This window comes from Centropristis striata, chromosome 14 (genome assembly GCF_030273125.1).
Source record: "Centropristis striata isolate RG_2023a ecotype Rhode Island chromosome 14, C.striata_1.0, whole genome shotgun sequence".
Lineage (NCBI taxonomy): Eukaryota > Metazoa > Chordata > Actinopteri > Perciformes > Serranidae > Centropristis > Centropristis striata.
The window spans coordinates 11,314,928-11,335,719 of NC_081530.1; the positions used below are offsets into that span (position 1 = coordinate 11,314,928).

Here is a 20,792-nt window from a genome sequence, read left to right on the forward strand (position 1 = left end):
TTAATGTTTTCGTTTCCACTAGCTTGAATTCAGTTTGACTTCCTGCTTATATCACGCTCTTGTAAACCCTGACAAAACTCAACCGAAACTCTGCCTGTTACTAAAGTCACTTGATTATTGACAAGAGAGAAGAGTATTTCATATCTAATGTTTTATTTATTGAGATAAATCTCCTAGATTGGGTCTGTTTTGTTTGTATTTATATGAGTGTTATCATTGGGAATCATTTGCATTGTAATGTCGTTTTTGAATAAAGTGTAGCATAACTGAAGCATATTTCCTTGTGGTTGTAGCTTCAAAGTTACTAAAAGTGAAGCCTATATGACAAGACTGTCATAGTCTTGTCATATAGTCATTTTTGGTACATTTTTTGCACTGTGCACCTGTACAACACTCCAATACTGGAACATATACTTTACATCATATGTGATATGTGTATTAATCGTATTGATATTTTACATCTTATTTATACAATATTCTTGTCCTTTTGCACATTCTACTTATTTTCATATTCTTATACTCTTAGTATATTATCTATTGTATGTATATCTTGTATAGACAAGTATTTATATACATATAATGCCGGTACAATATATCATATTTCATATCTTGTGTGTGTGTGTGTGTGTGTGTGTGTGTGTGTGTGTGTGTATAGATTTATATATATATATATATATATATATTCACACACACACACACACACACACACACGATATGATATAATATGATATATTGTTGGACTGACTAAACACTTGTCATTAGATGTGAGCCTTGACTTTTCCAGGAGTCTTTTTTTTTGATTGATTGATTGATTGAAGTATATTTTGAATAAAAAAAGAGTCAGGCAAAACATTTAACATAAGATATAGAATACATATTCGAAAAGGAGTGAGAAGAAGTAAAACTTATAAACTCCCACCCCCTCACCTTAAATATGACAAGTTAAAATCCTTGTCTAAACATGTCTTGCATTACAAAACATAAATATAATTTACCTATACACCGTAATTATACATACATACATACATACCCACATGCTCACATATGCATACACAAACACGCACACATACATACGAAAGGAAAAAAAACAACAACATAAAATGACAACCAATGTAAAAAAGATTTTAAAAAATAAACACAGTATAACACTTGGTGCTACCCAACAGCTCCCTAATCCCTGTACCTCTGGAAAATAGTGTCTTTGTACCTCATTTTAAACTGTTTCATGTTTGGACATTGCTTCAACTCCATAGTGAGCTTGTTCCATAGTCTGAAACACAAAAACCCTTCCTGTTTGTGCGAATTAACGCTAAATTAAAGTTACTTTTACCCCTTAAATTATAACTCCCCTCATGAATACTAAATAATCTTCCCAATCTTTTCAAAATCTTCTGGCGTACAGGTAGCATGAGACATGAACTGATCCTTAAAATGAGTTCAACCCACCAGGTCAAACGGAGTGTCTCGTACTTGCGTGAGCAATATTAACTTATTTTTAACAAGAAGAGGACGGGGCGCCAGGACGAATGATCACTAGCTACCCCTAGTTTAAAAATTGTGCTTCCGAAATCTCTTGATGGCGATTCTGCAGAAGGAGTGGTTAGCCCCACCCCTCCTGTGCTAAACACAGCAGAAGCCCTTTTTAACATTGCATTTGAACATCACACCACCTAACCGGTGGCAACACGACCCTCACTCAGGGTGTTAAAAACTGTCAAATTATTTTCTGTATTGGTGCTTTGTGGTGTGTTACAAGACAATTGTGTGTTTATACTGTTAAACATCCATTTCAGCATGAACTTTGTTAAGTTACTGCACTGTAAACATATTTAAAATTGCAGTTTCATCATATCTGGTTAAGTGCACGGTCCTATATGTGGCCCTGTGGTAGTGTCCATGAAAAATTGTGGCCCCCTCCAGCATTTAAGTTGCCCATCCCTGCTATATGACAAAGCTGGATAGTCATTATTGGTACATTTTGATTATTACGAATTTATACTTTTTCTAGTCTTTTTTTATTATTTTTTTCGTTTCCACTAGCTTGAATTCAGTTTGACTTCCTGCTTATATCACGCTCTTGTAAACCCTGACAAAACTCAACCGAAACTCTGCCTATTACTAAAGTCACTTGATTATTGGCAAGAGAGAAGAGTATTTCATATCTAATGTTTTTTGATTGGGTCTGTTTTGTTTGCATTTAAATCACTGGGAATCATTTGCTCTGTAATGTCGTTTTTGAATAAACTGTAGCATAACTGAAGCATATTTCCTTGTGGTTGTAGCTTCAAAGTTACTAAAAGTGAAGCCTATATGACAAGACTGGATGGTCATTTTTGGTACATTTTTTGCACTGTGCACCTGTACAACACTCCAATACTGGAACATATACTTTACATCATATGTGATATGTGTATTAATGGTATTGATATTATACATCTTATTTATACAATATTCTTGTCCTTTTGCACATTCTACTTATTTTCATATTCTTATACTCTTAGTATATTATCTATTGTATGTATATCTTGTATAGACAAGTATTTATATACATATATAATGCTGGTACAATATATCATATTAGTATTTTATAATATATAGAATACATATTCCAAAAGGAGTGAGAAGAAGTAATACTTATAAACTCCCACCCCCTCACCTTAAATATGACAAGTTAAAATCCCTGTCTAAACATGTCTTGTATTACAAAAGATAAATATAATTTACCTATACACCGTAATTATACATACATACATACATACACACATGCTCACATATGCATACACAAACACGCACACATACATACGAAAGGAAAAGAAACAACAACATAAAATGATAATCAGTGTAAAAAAGATTTTAAAAAATAAACACAGTATAACACTTGGTGCTACCCAACAGCTCCCTAATCCCTGTACCTCTGGAAAATAGTGTCTTTGTACCTCATTTTAAACTGTTTCATGTTTGGACATTGCTTCAACTCCATAGTGAGCTTGTTCCATAGTCTGAAACACAAAAACCCTTCCTGTTTGTGCGAATTAACGCTAAATTAAAGTTACTTTTACCCCTTAAATTATAACTCCCCTCATGAATACTAAATAATCTCCCCAATCTATCCAAAATCTTCTGACGTACAAGTAGCATGAGACATGAACTTATCCTTAAAATGACTTCTACCCATAAGGTCTATCTCGTTATTATGTGGGTAAGAGTAACTTATTTTTAACAGAAAGAGGACGGGGCGCCAGGACGAATGATCACTAGCTTCCCCTGGTTTAAAAATTGTGCTTCCGAAATCTCTTGATGGCGATTCCGCAGAAGGAGTGGTTAGCCCCACCCCTCCTGTGCTAAACACAGCAGAAGCCCTTTTTAACATTGCATTTGAACATCACACCACCTAACCGGTGGCAACACGTTCCTCACTCAGGGTGTTAAAAACTGTAGAATTATTTTTTGTATTGGAGCTTTGTGGTGTGTTACAAGACAATTGTGGGGTATAACAATTAATGTATGACATATAGTTATTAGTCATTTTAATCGGGGTTTAACTATATGTTATTGTTGCAAGTTTAACCACCGTAAAGCATGATGGGTAAAAGATGGGCGGGGCAACACAAAATTGTTGGCTCTCATTGGTTGCTTTGCGCACTTCCAACCCAGGTTGCGTTCAGTTAATGTGGGAAAAACGATACGTCAAAAGTGTTAGAAATTATTACTGAGGGTCGATTGAGATTTGGTTCAAAATAAGAATGAAGCCATCACGAAATAATTTCTCTATTTCCTGAGTCAGCCTTACATAGTTAACAAGATACATTATGATCGATTTGTATTTTAGATACAACTGTGGTTGGACATTCAAAATTTGTTCAGATAATTATATATATGAAATATAGTAATTAGTCCCGACCATGTGGAATTTTTCAGATATAAGTCTGTGGGAAATAAAATCTAATTCTGTTATTATATTTGAATTTAAGTCATATTGCCACATTTAAAGTCTAAAATTATGTCAGAATTAGCCTTTCCCCCAACCATGTGGAATATGTTGAAATATAAAAACTCCTTCCATTTTGGAAAATTGCTCTAATTTTTCATAGCATTTCTTTAACATCTATTGCCAAACTAGAGCTTCCAGCTAAAATAAAAAAAATATCTTTTTAATTTTTGTTTATTTGTTTTCCTTTCTTTACTTTGGATGTCATTTTCGCTATATCCCACAACCAGCAGCTCAATCTAATCATTGCAACTCCCATTTTGGATAAAAGGTGGCATGGTAGGCTTGGTCCCTGTAATAAAATGGCAACATTCAAATCTTTACCACATTAATATATCAGAATAATGGGTCCAGGTCATGATAATCTTCTATCAATCCGTCAGAAGAGGGCGCCAAACCCCACTTTAAAATAAAAAGAGTCCAAACATGAGTCATTGTACATCTATTTATTTTTTTAACCAATCAATAAAATCACATCAAATAAAAGGCAAATTCCTTATACATGATATATAAAATAAATAACATTTATTCAGTAAAGCTGTGAAATGTGACCATGGAGACAGAGAGCTGAACAGTTTTGTGCTGTGTACCATCCTGCAGGAAAGATTTACGGCCTGACTACTGGCTTGGTAATTTGATCATTTCTGTGGACAACATCAAAAACAAAAACACATGGCATGGTTCAACATTTTGGGAAATGTTTTTTAATTATTTTCTTTTTGAGATATGAGGAGACTGACTTAAATCTCATGTTTGTGTGTAAAAATGTGTTAAATATATATTTATTGATTGAACGAGAGCCAAGATGTGGTGAGACTAGGTAACCATAGAGACATATTGCAGAGGGAAACGACTATTTGACTGTGTCAAAAAGATGCTTATTAACATGTCTAAAAGTGCATTCACACCAAATCAGGTGGTGTGGCAGTTAACACGCACTGCAAAAAAGGTGTGTCTAAAAACACTAAATCTGAGGGAAATTATCTTGCTGCATGGACAGATAATTTCACTTGACAAGATTTCTTAAATTAAGATTGTTTAATCTAGAAATAAGCATGTTGAACACTTAAAATAAGAAATTAACTCTTAAAACAAGATAAATTAAAGCTGCAAGCAGCAATGAACTGGCCCAAGCAGAGTGCATTGCAAACTTTTCTGAAAAAGGGTCCTATGTTCCCCGCAATCTAACAATCTTTACGGTCAGCATGGCCAGCAGGCCTATTGTCACATGGTCCACCTTAGCTCAAGCAGCCTAAAACTTAAATTTTGCACAGCAGCTACTTTCTGGTTACTTTACAGTTAATTTTTTGGCCTTTTAAATCTAGGATTACTCATGTTTGTATATTCCCACCCCTAATCATATTGTCTTGCATCGAGGCTTAGCTTTTTCCTTTTAGGGTGAGGGTTAGGTTATTTGCCATGGAATTTGACAGTAATGGTGGAAAAAGTAATAGACCGGGGAACATAGTAGGTCCCTTTTTGGGAAAAGGGGGGAAAAAGGGTCTTATGTTCCCCAGTCTCATACAAACAGGGGAACATAGGACCCGGGGAACATAGGACCTCTTTTCTTGCCTTTTTTTCTCAGGTGTCTGTTCTTTACCCAGAAAAAATGCTTCTTCGCATTTGGCCAAAACATTAGCTCTGGACGTTAGCTGTAAGCTAGCTAGAAATGGATACAGGCTCTTACTGACGTCAGAACTTCTAAATTCCCCTCCAGTCCATCTCCTTTTCCCTCACATTTCCATATGTTTATCAGGTAGATTCATAAAGCCCCTGGATAGCTCAAATGTTTTAAAAGACTTGCACAACCTGGGATACAATTGCATCTTGTACACAGTTGTGCTGCTGTAATGTTATGTCTGAAAAGTAGAAAGCCCAACCGATGTTTAAGTAGGGTTAGGGTTAGGGTTAGGACTATTTGCCATAGAATTTGGCAGTAATGGTAGAAAAAGTAACAGACCGAGGAACATAGGACCCTTTTTGGGAAAAGTGGGGGAAAAGGGTCCTATGTTCCTCAGTCTCATACAAAAAGGGGAACATAGGAACATAGACACGCTCACGAACTATCGAGTGGGATATTAATCTTTTTATCTGATTCTCAGAAAGAAAGCAAATAAAGGTATTTTCCAAAAATGTTGAACTTCTCCTTTAAGAAGCCAGTAAGAGAAAGGCTGGAAGATGATAATTGCTGTTTGTTTTTAGCTATATATCAGTACTGGATAAAGGCATTTAGTAATAGTTGATGAGAAATAAGCTTATTTCATCCCATAGAATCAGTCTTTCAAAAAGCCATGTGCCTGTCCAACACTGGAGGCTGCCATCTTCACACTTTGTTGTGCAGCGGGCCCTTCTGATGTACAGGAATGGAAATCATGCTCACTTGGAGAACAGTTTGCCAACAGTAGCAATATTATTAACATACAAATTCAAACAATATCACACAATTTGACCCTGTTTAGTTGAGAGACAAGGTAGTTGTAGTATAAACACAGCCAGACTGGTTGTCAAATGGTGATTTGGGATGTTGCAATGACTTTTAGCAAGACTGCCCCTATGATGAAGTCCTCACCTGCACCAAGCACATGACATGTTAGCATCTGATTGTCAAACGAACAAAAACAACAACATATAGAGTACATATTGAATGCTGTATTTAAACCTGGATATAACTGGTAAGGGTTTACTTTACAGTTTGAATCTGTACAGAGAAGTAAAAAATAAAGGGATGGTGCAAATGTATTAGAATGTATGGATCACCCATACATTCTAATACAAAATTCTAATACTTAAAGAAGAAAAAAAACAGCACTTCACATGAATGCAAAGTAAAAGCTCCAGAATGCATAATCTCTTGCAGTTTACAGTGTGGCTGTGAGTACACTGCAAAAAAAGGGGGTGTCTAAAAACAAGATAAAATCACTAAATCTGAGGGAAATGATCTTGCTGCATGGACAGATAATTTCACTTGACAAGATTTCTTAAATTAAGATTGTTAAATATAGAAATTAGCATGTTGAACGCTTAAAATAAGAAATTAACTTTTAAAACAAGATAAATTATCGAACACTTCTAAATCTAAAGTTGTTGTTTTTTGGTAAGAAACAAATAATTTGCAGTGCACTCTGCTCGGGAGTTGACTTGATTTCTTATTTTAAGCTTGCAACATGCCTTTTTCTAGATGTAATAATCTTAATTTAAGAAATCTTGTCAAGTGAAATTATCTGTCCGTGCAGCAAGATCATTTCCCTCAGATTTAGTGTTTTTAGACACACCTTTTTTGCAGTGTGAGCAGGTTATTTGGTGAGATGCTGGTGAAAGGTGAAAGGTAGTTTCTGCTATGTTTGGAAGTGGTGTGCACAGACATGCATTCATCATAACTGCAGCTCACTGCTGAGAACAGCCAGCTGACTATTACAGCTGGTATTATTGGTGTCACAAGTCGAGACATTCCAAATACTCCTACCCATGGACAAAGATTAAGTCAAGTATGCTATGTCAACAATTCTTAATTGACGGAGAATTCCAGCAACGTTAACATTAAAATTGAGATTTAGGTAATCACTTTTTCCACTTTCGTGAGTAAGAACAGGCATTTTTGTTAGCTCTAAGGACACATTTTGGTAACGCTTTATAATAAGGTCCTTAATAACCATTAATTAACATGTAATAAGGCATTGTTCTCGCTTTAGATCCGGTAGTTGCAAAAAGCATAGTTAACTTATAGTTAACTTATAATAGATGAGCAATAAAGTATATTTTAATATCAATAAGCAAACAAAATAAGATTAATAAAGGCATGGCAAAGACATAATGGGTGGGTTATGGGTGTTTGTAATGCCATTATTAACACTTATATAAGCTTATAAACACACAATAATGTTAATAAGCATCTTGTAAGGATGTACAAGGGCCTTATTACTTGTTAATTAATGGTTATTACAAGGACCTTAATATAAAGCGTTACCCACATTTTAACATGTTAGGAAACACGTATTTACTGTCTTTGAGAGTTAGATGAAAAGATTGATTTAGTCTGGATTCAGTACCGAGCTGTAGTCAGAGCATGACTAGATCAGCATGAAGACTGGAAGCAGTGTGCTCTGTCATCACCTATACCAGGCGTCGGCAACCTTTACTAACAAAAGAGCCATTGTTGGACAAATAAAAGGGAAATAATGTCGGAACGGAGCCGCAATCCTTATTTTGAGCCTCACAATGAAGATGTAAAAACCTACTAAGTCTAAATTAGCCTACCAACATTACTAATCAGTAACAATGAGCATTTATTAATATGATTTTGTCAGAATGCAGCGAAGAGAAAGAAATATCAAAGAAATATCTCAGGAGAAATATCTCAGGAGAAATATCTCAGGAGATTTGGAATCGAAAGCTAGTCTAGCTATAGAAACTCTCAAAACTAGACATAAAGTTGGCAAAATGTAGATTTTAAAATGCTGGGCTGTAGATGTTTTAATACAGTTTATAGGGAAAACAGAAATAAATGTTCATGTCGTATGATTTTTTTGTCCCAGCCACATGGAGCCACTGCAGATGGCCTAAAGAGCCACATGTGGCTCTCTACCACTAGGTGAACACCATCATGTAGCGGTGTTCACCTAGCATGATGGGGCTGAAATGAAATTTTAATTCCTCCCACTGATGCAGGATTGTGGACATGGCAGGCTCCACACCACAGATCTTAGTTATCAGTAAAGGCTTCTTCCCACAGTTTATTATCCTATCGAGGGTGGGATGAAATACCTGGGTGAAATAGACTCAATTACAACTTTCTCTAGCAAGGAATTCCACAGTACCTGGAAGCTGTGGTGTAGTGAGTCTCTGCTTTTTTTGAGAGCACACCATTGTACACTCCAGCCACTGCAGATGCATTATTAATATCTGTGCCAATGCCAAGCAGGTTTTCCCTCTTGAGGCCACACTTATCAAGAAAAGCAAGAAGCACTGTGGTTATTGATCGAGCCTACCCTCCCTGCAGCTCAGGAAAGCCCAGGTACGTGGCCAACACATTCCCCTTGACTAAAATACTGAATTACCATCCTAAGGTACTTTGAGACATTTACATCGGTGCTTTCATCAAAAACGGAGGCTGGATTTGTTTTTTTGAGTATTTTTCTGAGTTGACACATGCTTCTTAATGTCGAACAACTTGGCACAGAATTCAGTGCTGCAGAAAATATAATGAGCTCCTGTGCCATGGCCCACAGAATCATCCTCTTGAATTCAGGGATTAACTCCCATTGTTTTCTTTTCGGAGTATATTTTAACATGCTAGCTATTTTTCATGTGTGTAATGTCCAAAGTGTTAATAGGGCTGTTTCCACTACCGGCCAATACCCAGAATGAGGCGTGTCTCACTCGCCAAAACGCCCCTAATTTGAATACGAGCAGTCCAGAGCCGGCTTTTGTCTGGACTTTTTTCGTCCCTGTTGAAGAGCAGGGGCTTTTTTCTCCCCTGAAAACAGCCTGGTTACTGATTGGATAGATCGCTAAGCAGGATGTGACGTAGTACTCTACCTGACAACAACACACGCCATTTGTAAAAGCCGGGGAAGCAGTGTTGCCGACTTTGTTGCTGTATTTAGCGACTTTTTCTGGTTTTATTGGAGACTTTTGGAGACTCCTTCTCACTCTTTTTAAGAAGAGTAAGAATGAATCGAAGCAGCACAGTCACCTCCAGAGTCTCTAAATCCCTCTGGGGGCCTTTTTGTAATGGAGACACGCAGAGTAAGCAGACTTTTGAGAGGGCGTGGCCTGAAAGGAAACGCGGCTAATTAGTGCCTTCAGTCTTCATGCTAAACGAGGCTAATCCCTTGCTGGGTCTAGCATCGTGATGCACAGAAATAAGATGGATGTGAATCAACAATCTCATCAAACTCTGTGAAAGACAGTGAAAAGAGTTGCTTCCCAAAATACTGAATTATTCTTAAAAGGCCCTCCAAAGATAAAATAAAACATTTTTATCAACAGGAAATATGAGTGAGAGGGGCACAGGCAAAGGTCTTTAGCAAAAAGCCAATACAGGGTGCTGTAATCATGGCATATTCCCTGCTGCCACTGTTGAACTGCAGTGGGTTTGGACTTAAATATCCTAAGAAATGCTTATTAGCTTTAAGTTGACATTTTTGGTAACACTTTAGATTAGGGAACACATATTCAACATTAATTAGTTAAGTTAATAATTATAAATAATAATAATTGTATGATTAATGTTGCTGATTTTAATTGTAAAGCGTCTTTGAGTATATTATAAAGCGCTCTATAAATAAAATGTATTATTATTATTATTATTTAGTTGCTTATTAGCATGCAAATAAGTAACATATTGGCTCTTAATTAGTCAATATTAAGTAGTTATTAATGTCTTATTCTGCATGGCCTTATTATACAACCAGTAAGACATTAACTAAGAGTTTTCCCTCAATAACCTCAGAATTATTGCGTATTAGTAGTAAGTAAGGAAGTTGTTGTATATGAGTTATGATCTTAATATGCTTTACTTTGTATGGACTTTATAAGTCTCTACATAGTGGTGAACGAAACCATGGAAACGGCAAATAGCCACCTTCTCCAGACCTTTGACGTGACTGGTGGCTCCTTTTGGAAGATCGGATGAGGGTTGGTAGATTGTAATGTCAATCATTACTCTACAACGTGGCTCACTTTGCGCCAATGTTAGTCTACCAGTGACCCGCTTTAGGCATTAATAACTACTTAATAATGACTAATTAAGAGCCAATGTGTTACTTATTTGCATGCTAATAAGCAACTAATTCATGTTGAATACGTGTTCCCTAATCTAAAGTGTTACCACATTTCTTCCCCAGGTACTACTTTTAATTTTCTCCACACTTAAACCAACATTTCCTCTAGACTCCTCTGGAACACAGCATAAATAATAAGCCTGCTAAAGCAGCAAACATGTAAAGATCAGTCATCTTATTTTTGTGATTTAAGCTTTGAAAAAAACTGTTTGTAGCTCATTCAAAATCCCCTTTGCTTTGAGTCAAACACTTCTTTACTACGGCTGATAAAAACATTAAAGGTCTGATGGCTTGATGTCTTGCTCCTGTTGCTATGATACAAATACCTAAATGGGACCACCTACTCTAATTACATTGGCTTATCTTTATGTATACACCTTAACTAGAAATAATGTATTTTTTTTTTTACAAAAACATTATTCATCTATTCACAGAATGATCAAAGTCAGTTTGGCGTAAGTGCACATACAGCTTACAGTATAGCAGGAGGAGCACATTGATTTAATATGGTGACACTTATTGTGGAGTGCACTGTGTCTGTTCACACTATCAATTAAATAGCTTTCAGTGACCTTTTAGCTTTCATCTCTATAGATTTCACTATTATTTACAATATGACAGTCACAAAAGATTGCAGGCAAAGCATCGCACAAACAGGTAGAAACCCACACTAGTGCTGTATGAAATGTATCTTCAGTATAGTCCATTAACTCAAGGCCTGTGGAAAGCAGTGCCGGCTACACCCTAAGCTCCAAGCCATGATCCCCTCTGCACTTTCTGTGTTTTCCAAACCCAACAAGGCCCAATCAGCTGAGCTCATGCTACACCACGTGGCTTTAGAGATACAACTTGCCTAGAAGATACACATCGGGATGTACAATGGCCCCCTGTTAGAAAAGAACCCACACAAAGAGAGGGCACGAAGCACAAGGTGAGGAAGTGATGGGTGGTGATATCACAGGGTGCTGAGCCTGAGTGACTTGGTTGCGATGGAAAGCTGTGAGACAAGGTGAGCTCTCGGTGTGACAGACAGTGTTTGGACACATAGAGTTCTCAGTCAGCAGTGGCAGCCCTTTTCAGCCACCGCGGTAGCTAGTTCCTCTTCTTCGTCGGTCGGGTAGAGGACCTTGGCGGTGAGGCCGCTCTTCACGCCGTCCCAGCCGTCGCGGGTGACGATCTCCCCCATCTTCATCAGCTCGTAGATGTCCTTGGTCAGCAGCTCGAAGGCCCGGTCCACGTTGCTGTTCCACTTGGCCGACGTCTCCACGTAGCGGATGCCCAGGTCGGCCGCCAGCTGCTCGGCCTCGTCGCGGCTCACCTTGCGGTCCTTGTTGAGGTCGCTCTTGTGGCCGATGAGGATGTAGACCATGTGGTGGGGCAGGATGTGCTCACTCACCTCCTTGTGCCACTCCCTCACATGGTCAAAGGTCTTGCGATTGGTGAGATCAAAGACAAGTAGTCCACCTACGGAGTTACGGTAGTATGATGTTGTGATGGACCTGGAGGGTAGATAGATTAATGACATGTTAGTAATTCAAGGAAAAGTTGTTTTGGCTTTGCACTTTTAATTTTTATTATCGTCATAATTGTTTGTGCGTGCATACAGATCAATTGATAATAATAAAAACGTATGTATTGCAACAATTTCTAAACATATTCAAGTCAGTTGAGACAAGTCCAAGTCAAGTCAATTTTATTTCTATAGCGCATTTACAGACGGCTGAGCCGCACCAAAGTGCTTCACATAAAAGTGCATAAAGTGCGATAAAATACAGAATTGACAAAGGTGAAAGAAAGGAGGAAAACTTTAAGTCTGAGGTCTTGTCAAAGCAGGTCTCTAGTCTTAAGTCAAGTCTGAATTGTTGGCAATGCAAGTATTGTGTCAAGTCATAATTAAGACAAGTCCATGCCAAGTATCTTAGGTTTGTAGCATAGAGACCACACACTCAACCCACAGAAATATGACTGATCTTTTATCAACACTGACAAGAAACAAAAGTTTCAAGTCTGAAGTCAGTTGAGAGCAGGCGGCAACCTCCTGGTCTGAGCATGGAGGCCGCCAGGAAGTGCCTTAAGCCTGCAATCCACCGAAAATCCCAGCAGGGGGCGCTAAGTTTGGCTGCAAAAAAAATCTGCCCATTCATTTCAGTGCATAATTTGAAAACTTCTCACTTGATTTATTACTTCAGAAATTCTTTTCAGGACAACACTATGGTCTCAATGGCTAGTAAAAAATCATCTTCAAGACAATTTGATGTCAATAGTTCGAATAATGGCCCCATTTAGAAGAAAATAGAAGATAAAGAATCGTATGATTTGGGTTGTTTCTAGCTTTGATTGACAGGTCACTGACAAGGAGAGCCGTCATCAGGAGAGAAGCAGAGCAATGCGTATCCACGGCAACAAGTCAATAAAGTTATATATAACGTTATATAGATATAAAAGAGGATGTTTAACGATTTGGTCACATAACTTTGACCCTTTCACTGTGTTTTCACTTAATGACAGTTTATTTGAACGTTTTGTTCAGTAGAAATGTCTTGTTCAGCGTTTGGTTGGACTAACAGACACTCCAAGGAGTCACTGTTCAGTTTTCTGAGGTCAGTAACCTAAATTCTGTTTTTGTTTATTGCTAGCCAAAACCAACATCCCAGTTAATGCTCCAGTTAATGCTAACATGAATTAGCAGCAGCTTCTCTCAGTCAGGTTGAGGTGTAGAGAGGCTGTAGTCAGTGATCAGATCCCTCTCGCTCCTCCACAGTCCAGATATGGTCTGCTCCCCGTATCGGAAACAAGATGGCGACAAGTGTAACGCTGAACCTGAGGCTTCCAACGGGCAGTCCACAAACCAATGGGTGATGTCACGGTGACTACGTCCATTATTTATATACAGTCTATGGTTGAAAGGAATCCCAGTCAGGCCTCAAGTCAAGCGTTTTGGCTCCGCCCACTAGTACAGGTTCTTCTGTAGCAGCTAACCAACAGAGTTTGAATGTGACAACAGACCGACGCAAGCAAGCAGTGTTGCCAACTTAGCAACTTTGTCGCTATATTTTTAGCTACTATTCAGACCCCTCTAGCGACTCTTTAAAAAAAAAAAGACTAGCGACAAATATAGCGAATTTTTCTGGTGTTTTTGGAGACTTTTGGAGACTCATTCCTACTCTTCTTAACGAGTAGCAGGCGCCATCCCAAAGCATTCATAAGCGGCCCAGTCCTCCTGCAGAGGTCTCTCCCAGCTGCAGTCAGAGCAGGAGATGTTAACCCCTCAGCGTCCAGTCTGCAAATGAATCACGCATGCGCGAAGTCACCACCTCAACCGTATTCAATTAGCATCGACTAGTTAGTAGCTACCTGAGCCGCTAACCGGTGAAGTTTGGCGGATCTTGTCCGGATCCTCTCTCCCAAGCCACACCCATAGCAGCTCACTAGATGGAAGAGTACCTAATGGAAACGTGCCTTAAGTTGATTCTTAAGTCAGTCGAGACAAATCTAAATAAGTAGAATTGTAGAAATAAGTAACTAGCAAGTGAACTAAGTCTTTCAGGTCACTGAATTGTAAAATTACATAGCATCTGAAAATTTTCCATTCAAAGACGTTAAGCTTTGTTTGCTGTAGTGTTACCGGCGCAAGGGTGGCATTAAAAAAATGACACCACCATGCCTTTAACATTGGGTGCGAAGGCTGCAAAAGTTGGGGCTGTGCTTGGTTTTGGATCACTGAGTTTTTGTAACTAGCCACACTGACTAGAGGGAAGACTGGCTGAGCAGGTTCACCTAAACATCTATAGGATTCTTCACGTAGAGACAGCAAGGACATTATACGAAATCACTGGTAAGCATTAAACAGTAATGTTTATAATTACAGTAGGCCTACAGAAAAATTTTTAGCAGTGTTTACTACTTGTACCAGACAGCCTCATTTCTTTATTTCTTCTCTATTACTTCTTGCTTATCTACACAATATTCAGTTTTTATTGGAGAATAATGCAAAGAACAAAAACACACTGGGCATAAAACCTTCTGTGCATGCTCGTAGCTCGGGTGCCATCTGTGGAGAACCATGACATGGTGTCTTGCACAAGTTGAAACTAATCTTAAACTTAACTCATAAATAAATACAAATAAGAAATAACTCTTAAAACAAGATAAATTATCTAACACTTCTAAATCTAAATTTTTTTTTATCTTGTAAGAAACAAATAATATGCAGTGCCCTCTGCTCGGGCCAGTTCATCGCTGCTTGCAGCTTTAATTTATCTTGTTTTAATTTCTCATTTTAAGTGTTCAACATGCTTATTTCTAGATTTAATAATCTTAATTCAAGAAATCTTGTCAAGTGAAATTATCTGTCCATGCAGCAAGATCATTTCCCTCAGATTTACTGTTTTTATCTTGTTTTTAGACACACCTTTTTTGCAGTGCACACTTATGTGCAAGCCCCTATCCATGCACATGGAGGCTGATTGTTTTCACAAACACGTTCCATAGTCAGTTAAGACAGAAGTGAAAGTGTAGTGAAGCCTGAAGGAAAATACCCTCTGAAGGTTTGCCTTCAAAAGGGAAAGCAGATCTAAGAGCGGAGCTGCTGCTCCTCACAGAGATGTGCTTTAAAGGGAAATTATCCATGACAGCAAGGACACATGAAACAGAACAAGCAACAGGGTAGAAGAATACAAAAACTAGATTTGGGTCTGGATTTAACATCCTTGTGTTGGCTTGGAGACTGGGGAGTCAGTATCTCAGGGAATCAAACTGGGGCCTAAATATGAGGAGGCTGCCCATCATCCGTGATGAATACAATGATGCAACTCAGTTGAATTGGTATATAGGCCAGGGCATCAGAAGATCGGGCCTATATAATCTTCTCCTGACCCTTTTCTACACTGTCTACACCTCATTACATTACAATGGCAGGGGAAATGGCCCTGGTTTCATTTAAAGGGTTTGATTTCACAATAGCAGCCAAACACGACAAGGCCTCTCCATTATTTAACGTCAAATCTACGTGATGAGGGGACGCTCCTTACATTCGCATGCATTTCATGCAATTCATTCTGTCTGATTGTGTACCTGAATCGCTCCTGTCCAGCCGTGTCCCAGAGCTGCAGCTTGATCTTCACCCCGGGCTCGATATCAAGCGAGCGGGCATAGAAATCCACGCCGACCGTCGGATCCGCTACATCACTGTAGATTCCGTCCGTGAAGCGTTTCAGCAACGACGACTTGCCCACTGTCGAATCCCCGAGTAAAATTATCCTGAACTGGTATTGCCACAAAATATCCATGGCATGACTAGAAGAAGATACCAGCGAAGTGTGTGTGCGTTGTGTGTGAAACAAAGCCCCGCGCGGCGTGTTTACATGAAGCCTGCTGCTGTGCTGTGTGCTCTGTGTGTGTGTGTGTGTGTGTGTGAGCCTCCTGCTGCTGCTGCCTTGCCTTCTGCTCAGGAAGAGACGCGACCGCAGCAATCATGTGATAGATTTACCTATGCTCCACTACTATAAACCGTCTGTACGCGTCAATGAGGCAATTGTACGTTATGAAGGAGAAATAAGTCACAGTGGGACTTTAAGCCGTAACAAACAGGTTTTCCTAACAGTTTATAAGCCATACTTTAGCTGATTATTTCTGTGGTAGGAACGTCCACATAGGCTTTTGTTTACAACGTGTGGAAATCTAGCAAATTCTTTTACTGTATTCGAAATGTCATCATGGCCATGTAAGAGCAGTATTTCGCAAGTGTCTATTTGGAGAATGACACTGCACTGTTATGTGAAAACCACCAGCGTCAGACCAGACCAGGAGGCAGGCTGCTGTCCGTGGTTCTGAACTAAGAGGCTTCAGCTCCACTTACACTGTAATAAATTATTCTGTAATCATTTAATTTTACTTAATATATTTGATAAAATGTATTCAATATAAATGCGTCCTTGATTTTGAGGCAGTTGTTTAAGTAACTTTAATATAAAAATGTTTTAGATGGAATCTACTTATTTTTGATCACATTAAATAAAATTTTTATGTGTATGTAATTCTAAATCAAGAGAATTTTGAATGAATCCAACACAATAGAATTAGTCCGTTTTTAATTGACACTTCCTGTTAAGTTGTTATTAACTCAACTTGTAACGTAGTTAGATTTAATTAATCATATTGCGTGCAATCTGTGCTTCAATTTTATTGAGTAGCTATTGTTTATCTTTTTTTACAGTGTATGACCAGACTGCATCACAGTATTTTTCTATGTTTATACACAATGTACTAGTTCCTTAGCCTTCTCTGTGAAAAAAAACAACATTTTTTTTATTCTATTTTTTTTTTTTTTTAATATAACTTTGTTTCACAAACACAAGAAACATACAAAGTTACAGTAATATATTTAGTAGTTCACAAATATCAACTGTTTTAATTGCTTTTTGGTTGTTGGATAATTTAATAGAAGCGATATACTGCCTGAGCTTATTGTGAAAGGCAACAAAAGATGTGACAAATTTACAAGCAAATTTACATTTATGAATATGGAATTTCGCCATCAGTATGATGAGGTTTATAATAAAATATTTCATTGAGTTTTACTTAATTTTTGTTAAAGTCAAAGAGCCCAAATAGTACATCCCTCCAAAACAACTTAAAATATTTTTCAACATTGCTTGCAATAAAGTTACAAATATCAATCCAGACCTTGGACAAAGGGACAGAAATACCAAAATAAATGAGTAACAGTTTCAATATGTTCAGAAAAGAAAGTGCATTTCACATCAATGTATTTTTTGAATCTTCTAACAGTATGTTGACTGAATTATTTTAAATGAAATTTCTCTCACTTTATTGGTTGTCAAATATCAGTTGGATAATAGCCAGATCTTCTTCTAATTATTGTGTTCTATGTATTTATTCCAATATGAGAGCACTATGGAGCTTTGGCGACATCCTTTTTAAACAGGCTTCTGATTAATTTGTTATTAACATGATTACCAGTTAAACAAGCTTTACCCACTGGGGTGTGTGGAAACTGACATGTTTTAAACACTGTTTGTGTCGGTAATAATGTGTCTAAGTGTCAATAAATCTTAAAGACAAGGGCTCCCTAAATGCTTGTAAAAAAAACCTACATATCCCGTCAGGCAAAGGGCCCACGAACTACGCGGACCAATCAGCGGGCTACTGCTCGGGCCATGTGATCTACGCGGATCAATCAGCGGGCTGCTGCTCGATCCATGTGATCTACGCGGACCAATCAGTGGGCTGCTGCTCGGCGCTAGCATATATAAGGCCACGAGCCACTCCTTTCAGTCTCTTCCTCTGTTCGTCTGCCGCAGGAGAAAGTAGAGCAACCAAACACTCCGGTAAGGCCTCAAATACTTCTGTTCTTCTTTCACGCACCTTATTACAGTCTACATTAATGCTTATGCTTGACTTGCTTGTTTTCAACCACCTAAAGATTAGGATTGTTTCATGTTAATGTCAATCTTTGACTAACCTGGAATACAGGAAACTTACTAGCTAATGTTAGCTTGTGTAGCTAGATAAGGCGGTCAGTATGTGAGTCAGACTGCTTCATAGCAGCCTTACAGTTTAAAATAACCACGTTGTGCCGGCTTGTTTTGAAGTAAAACGTATGTTATTGCTTAATGCATTAAAGTTTTTGCAAAGACTTAATTGCTTAGCTCATATTTAGCTTACCTGCTATGTGAACCACGTGGCAGGGTAGTTCTTAACCCTTAGTTTGACACACTTTAAACAAAGTAACTCAACGTTATGAAATACTTTTTATATAATCTACCAATTCTAGGTTTACCTAGTCTCTTGACTTAAACTTAAACGTGATGCTTTTTGGCGTCCCTCATGGAACTGACCGCTAGCTACTAGAAGTTTTGTGAGCAGTGCAAGTCTCATGTAGGGCTGCAACAAATTTTTTTCACTATCGATTAATCTGTTGATTATTTGAACAATTAATCGATTAGTTTAGTCAAAAAAAACCCAGTGTTTCCCAAACCACAAGATTACGTCCTCAAATCTCGTTTTGTCCACAAAACAAAGATGCTCAGCTTTTTGTCATAAAGGAACAAAGAAACCAGAAATATTCACATTGAAGAAGCTGAAATCAGAGTTTAGCCTTGTTTGACTATCAAAATAGTTGATGATTAATTTAATTGATTGTGCAGTTAATCAAATTGTTGCAGCTCTAGTCTCATGTATTAAGTCTTTGTAATTATTTGGAAAAACCTTCATGATGGAAAGCATTCGTTTTGCAATTATTACTTGGCAATGCTAACATTCCATTATACTGCCATATATTGACAATTTAGTTTATTTAGTGTAATGTCATTTTTATGGGACCATATAAACTCCTGACTGAATTCCCTTCATGAGGCCCTTGTGCAGCACTAGAGGACATCACTTCTAACATGCCCTGACTTATCATATTTGTTTCTCTACAGGGTGAACCTCCAACAGGAGCTGAGATTTGGCTCTCCAACCATGGATGTCTTTATAGAATGCAGGTGTGTTTAGTATCAGGACTTGTTTCTATTGTAACGGCTCCTATCGAAGCCGTTTATGCTCTCCTGTAGCAATAGACGGTCAACAGGTAGCCAAAATGAAGACTTTCACCGACGGTCGCTGTTCAGTTTCAAAATAACTGCTCCAGCAACATTAAGGGAAAGGACATTTTGACTGGATAATGGTCTTAATAACTAATCCAAGCCTGTAAGATTCATCTTCTCTAATCACTTTATCTTTCTGCAGGTGTCGGGTTATGCTGACGATGGAAGACCGAAACATGAAAATGACCACATTTACATGCAGGTACTTTGAGCCACATTTTGTGAAGGAGTAGTTCTGGCTGTGATGACAAACTTGCCCTCACTGATATAAGGCATGATTGAGACATTTTATAACTGAGCCACACTTGCTGAATTTTTTTTTCAATGACTTGGTCATGGATTTTATAAGCTGACTATTTTTTTTTTTTTTGCTTCAGGTGAAACTCATGGGTGACTACAGTGACAAGATGAAGAAATTTCACTTAAAGGTAATTGACATCCTTTCAATGATTTAATTTTCCATATTCCAGCGTGCTATCCTAAGGACCGGGGCTTGTCTGTAGCTCTAGGTTCTCCAAGTGCATGCAAGAGAATAGGGTGGTCTTTGACTGTTGCGGCCATCTCTGCCTCCAGCAGCCACTCAACTGTCCAACACGTTCTGGATTTGAAAGCACAGCAGTTGTGACATACTAGAGCTGGGCGATATGGACCAAAAGTCATATCCCGATATTTATTCTGAATATCGATTATGTATATCATGATATGATTAACGCAAAGTGAGGACAAATGTTCAAAATCAGATATGACAGGTCACAAGTAGTTTTATTGAAACGATTTGTTTTTTTAAAGGAACTTCTGTTTATGTTCACTTAAACAAAACTCCATAAATAAATCTTTAATAAAATTTGACTCTTGTTTCACTTAAACACACATAAAACCAAGTGCTTTAGAAATCTACATTTCTAAAGCAAATCTCATTTCATATTTTTTAATTGGTCCAAATCATAAAAAAATTGCAATTTTGATCTTGTAAGTGTTATGTATTGTCGCAATGATTATACATATAATTTAGTCATGTTTAATTGTTTGTATTTTTAAATGCTATTTTTACTGCCTGGAACAAGGAACACAGTGCAAATTTGAACTATATCGGTATATGTGATGTGGTCCAATTAAATATATCTTTTTTTTTTTTTTTTTTTTTATAAATGTCTATCACCCAGGCCTATGACATACTAAAGTATGTATGCTTTGTTCTGTTGCAGGCTTGACTGTGCTGAGCTTCAGCGAGGTGTCCTTGGGCTGCAGGGACCCTTTAGTCCTTCTGGTTTGAAGGTATGTCAATTCATTGTCATATGCATTTTTTTTTTTTTCTCCCCGATCTGTGATGATTCTTAATACAAGTGACTGTTGGATGAAACTTGCGGATATGGGACTGAGATCAGCCCTTAAATAATAATCACATAAGGGCTG

The 20,792-nt window shown here is 37.8% G+C and overlaps 1 protein-coding gene and 5 non-coding genes across 6 annotated transcripts; 3 read left to right on the forward strand and 3 right to left on the reverse strand.

Moving 5' to 3' along the window:
* Positions 1 to 1,510: 1,510 nt before the first annotated feature.
* LOC131985693 (U11 spliceosomal RNA) lies at positions 1,511 to 1,644 on the reverse strand. The gene has a single exon (XR_009395674.1). It is a non-coding gene; the product is annotated as a U11 spliceosomal RNA (small nuclear RNA).
* A 1,587-nt stretch (positions 1,645 to 3,231) lies between these two features.
* LOC131985692 (U11 spliceosomal RNA) lies at positions 3,232 to 3,365 on the reverse strand. The gene has a single exon (XR_009395673.1). It is a non-coding gene; the product is annotated as a U11 spliceosomal RNA (small nuclear RNA).
* Positions 3,366 to 7,277: 3,912 nt separating this feature from the next.
* rab42a (RAB42, member RAS oncogene family a) lies at positions 7,278 to 16,151 on the reverse strand. The gene is made up of 2 exons (XM_059350157.1): positions 15,844 to 16,151; positions 7,278 to 12,269 (listed from the first exon to the last, which is right to left on the reverse strand). The coding sequence occupies exons 1-2, from the start codon at positions 16,056 to 16,058 to the stop codon at positions 11,828 to 11,830; spliced, it is 657 nt and encodes a 218-aa protein (XP_059206140.1). The 5' UTR covers positions 16,059 to 16,151; the 3' UTR covers positions 7,278 to 11,827.
* Positions 16,152 to 19,309: 3,158 nt separating this feature from the next.
* On the forward strand, positions 19,310 to 19,446 carry LOC131985676 (small nucleolar RNA SNORA16B/SNORA16A family). The gene has a single exon (XR_009395658.1). It is a non-coding gene; the product is annotated as a small nucleolar RNA SNORA16B/SNORA16A family (small nucleolar RNA).
* Positions 19,447 to 19,846: 400 nt separating this feature from the next.
* Positions 19,847 to 19,976, forward strand: LOC131985687 (small nucleolar RNA SNORA44). Its single transcript, XR_009395669.1, has one exon. It is a non-coding gene; the product is annotated as a small nucleolar RNA SNORA44 (small nucleolar RNA).
* Positions 19,977 to 20,695: 719 nt separating this feature from the next.
* LOC131985697 (small nucleolar RNA SNORD99) lies at positions 20,696 to 20,766 on the forward strand. Its single transcript, XR_009395677.1, has one exon. It is a non-coding gene; the product is annotated as a small nucleolar RNA SNORD99 (small nucleolar RNA).
* Positions 20,767 to 20,792: the final 26 nt, after the last annotated feature.

Bases quoted from the DNA above. Each gene is read 5' to 3' on its own strand.
- rab42a (XM_059350157.1), bottom strand. From the start codon at position 16,058: ATGGATATTTTGTGGCAATACCAGTTCAGGATAATTTTACTCGGGGAT. The intron at 12,270-15,843 runs GTACACAATCAG...TCTACCCTCCAG, and splicing joins GCTGGACAGGAGCGATTCAG to GTCCATCACAACATCATACT.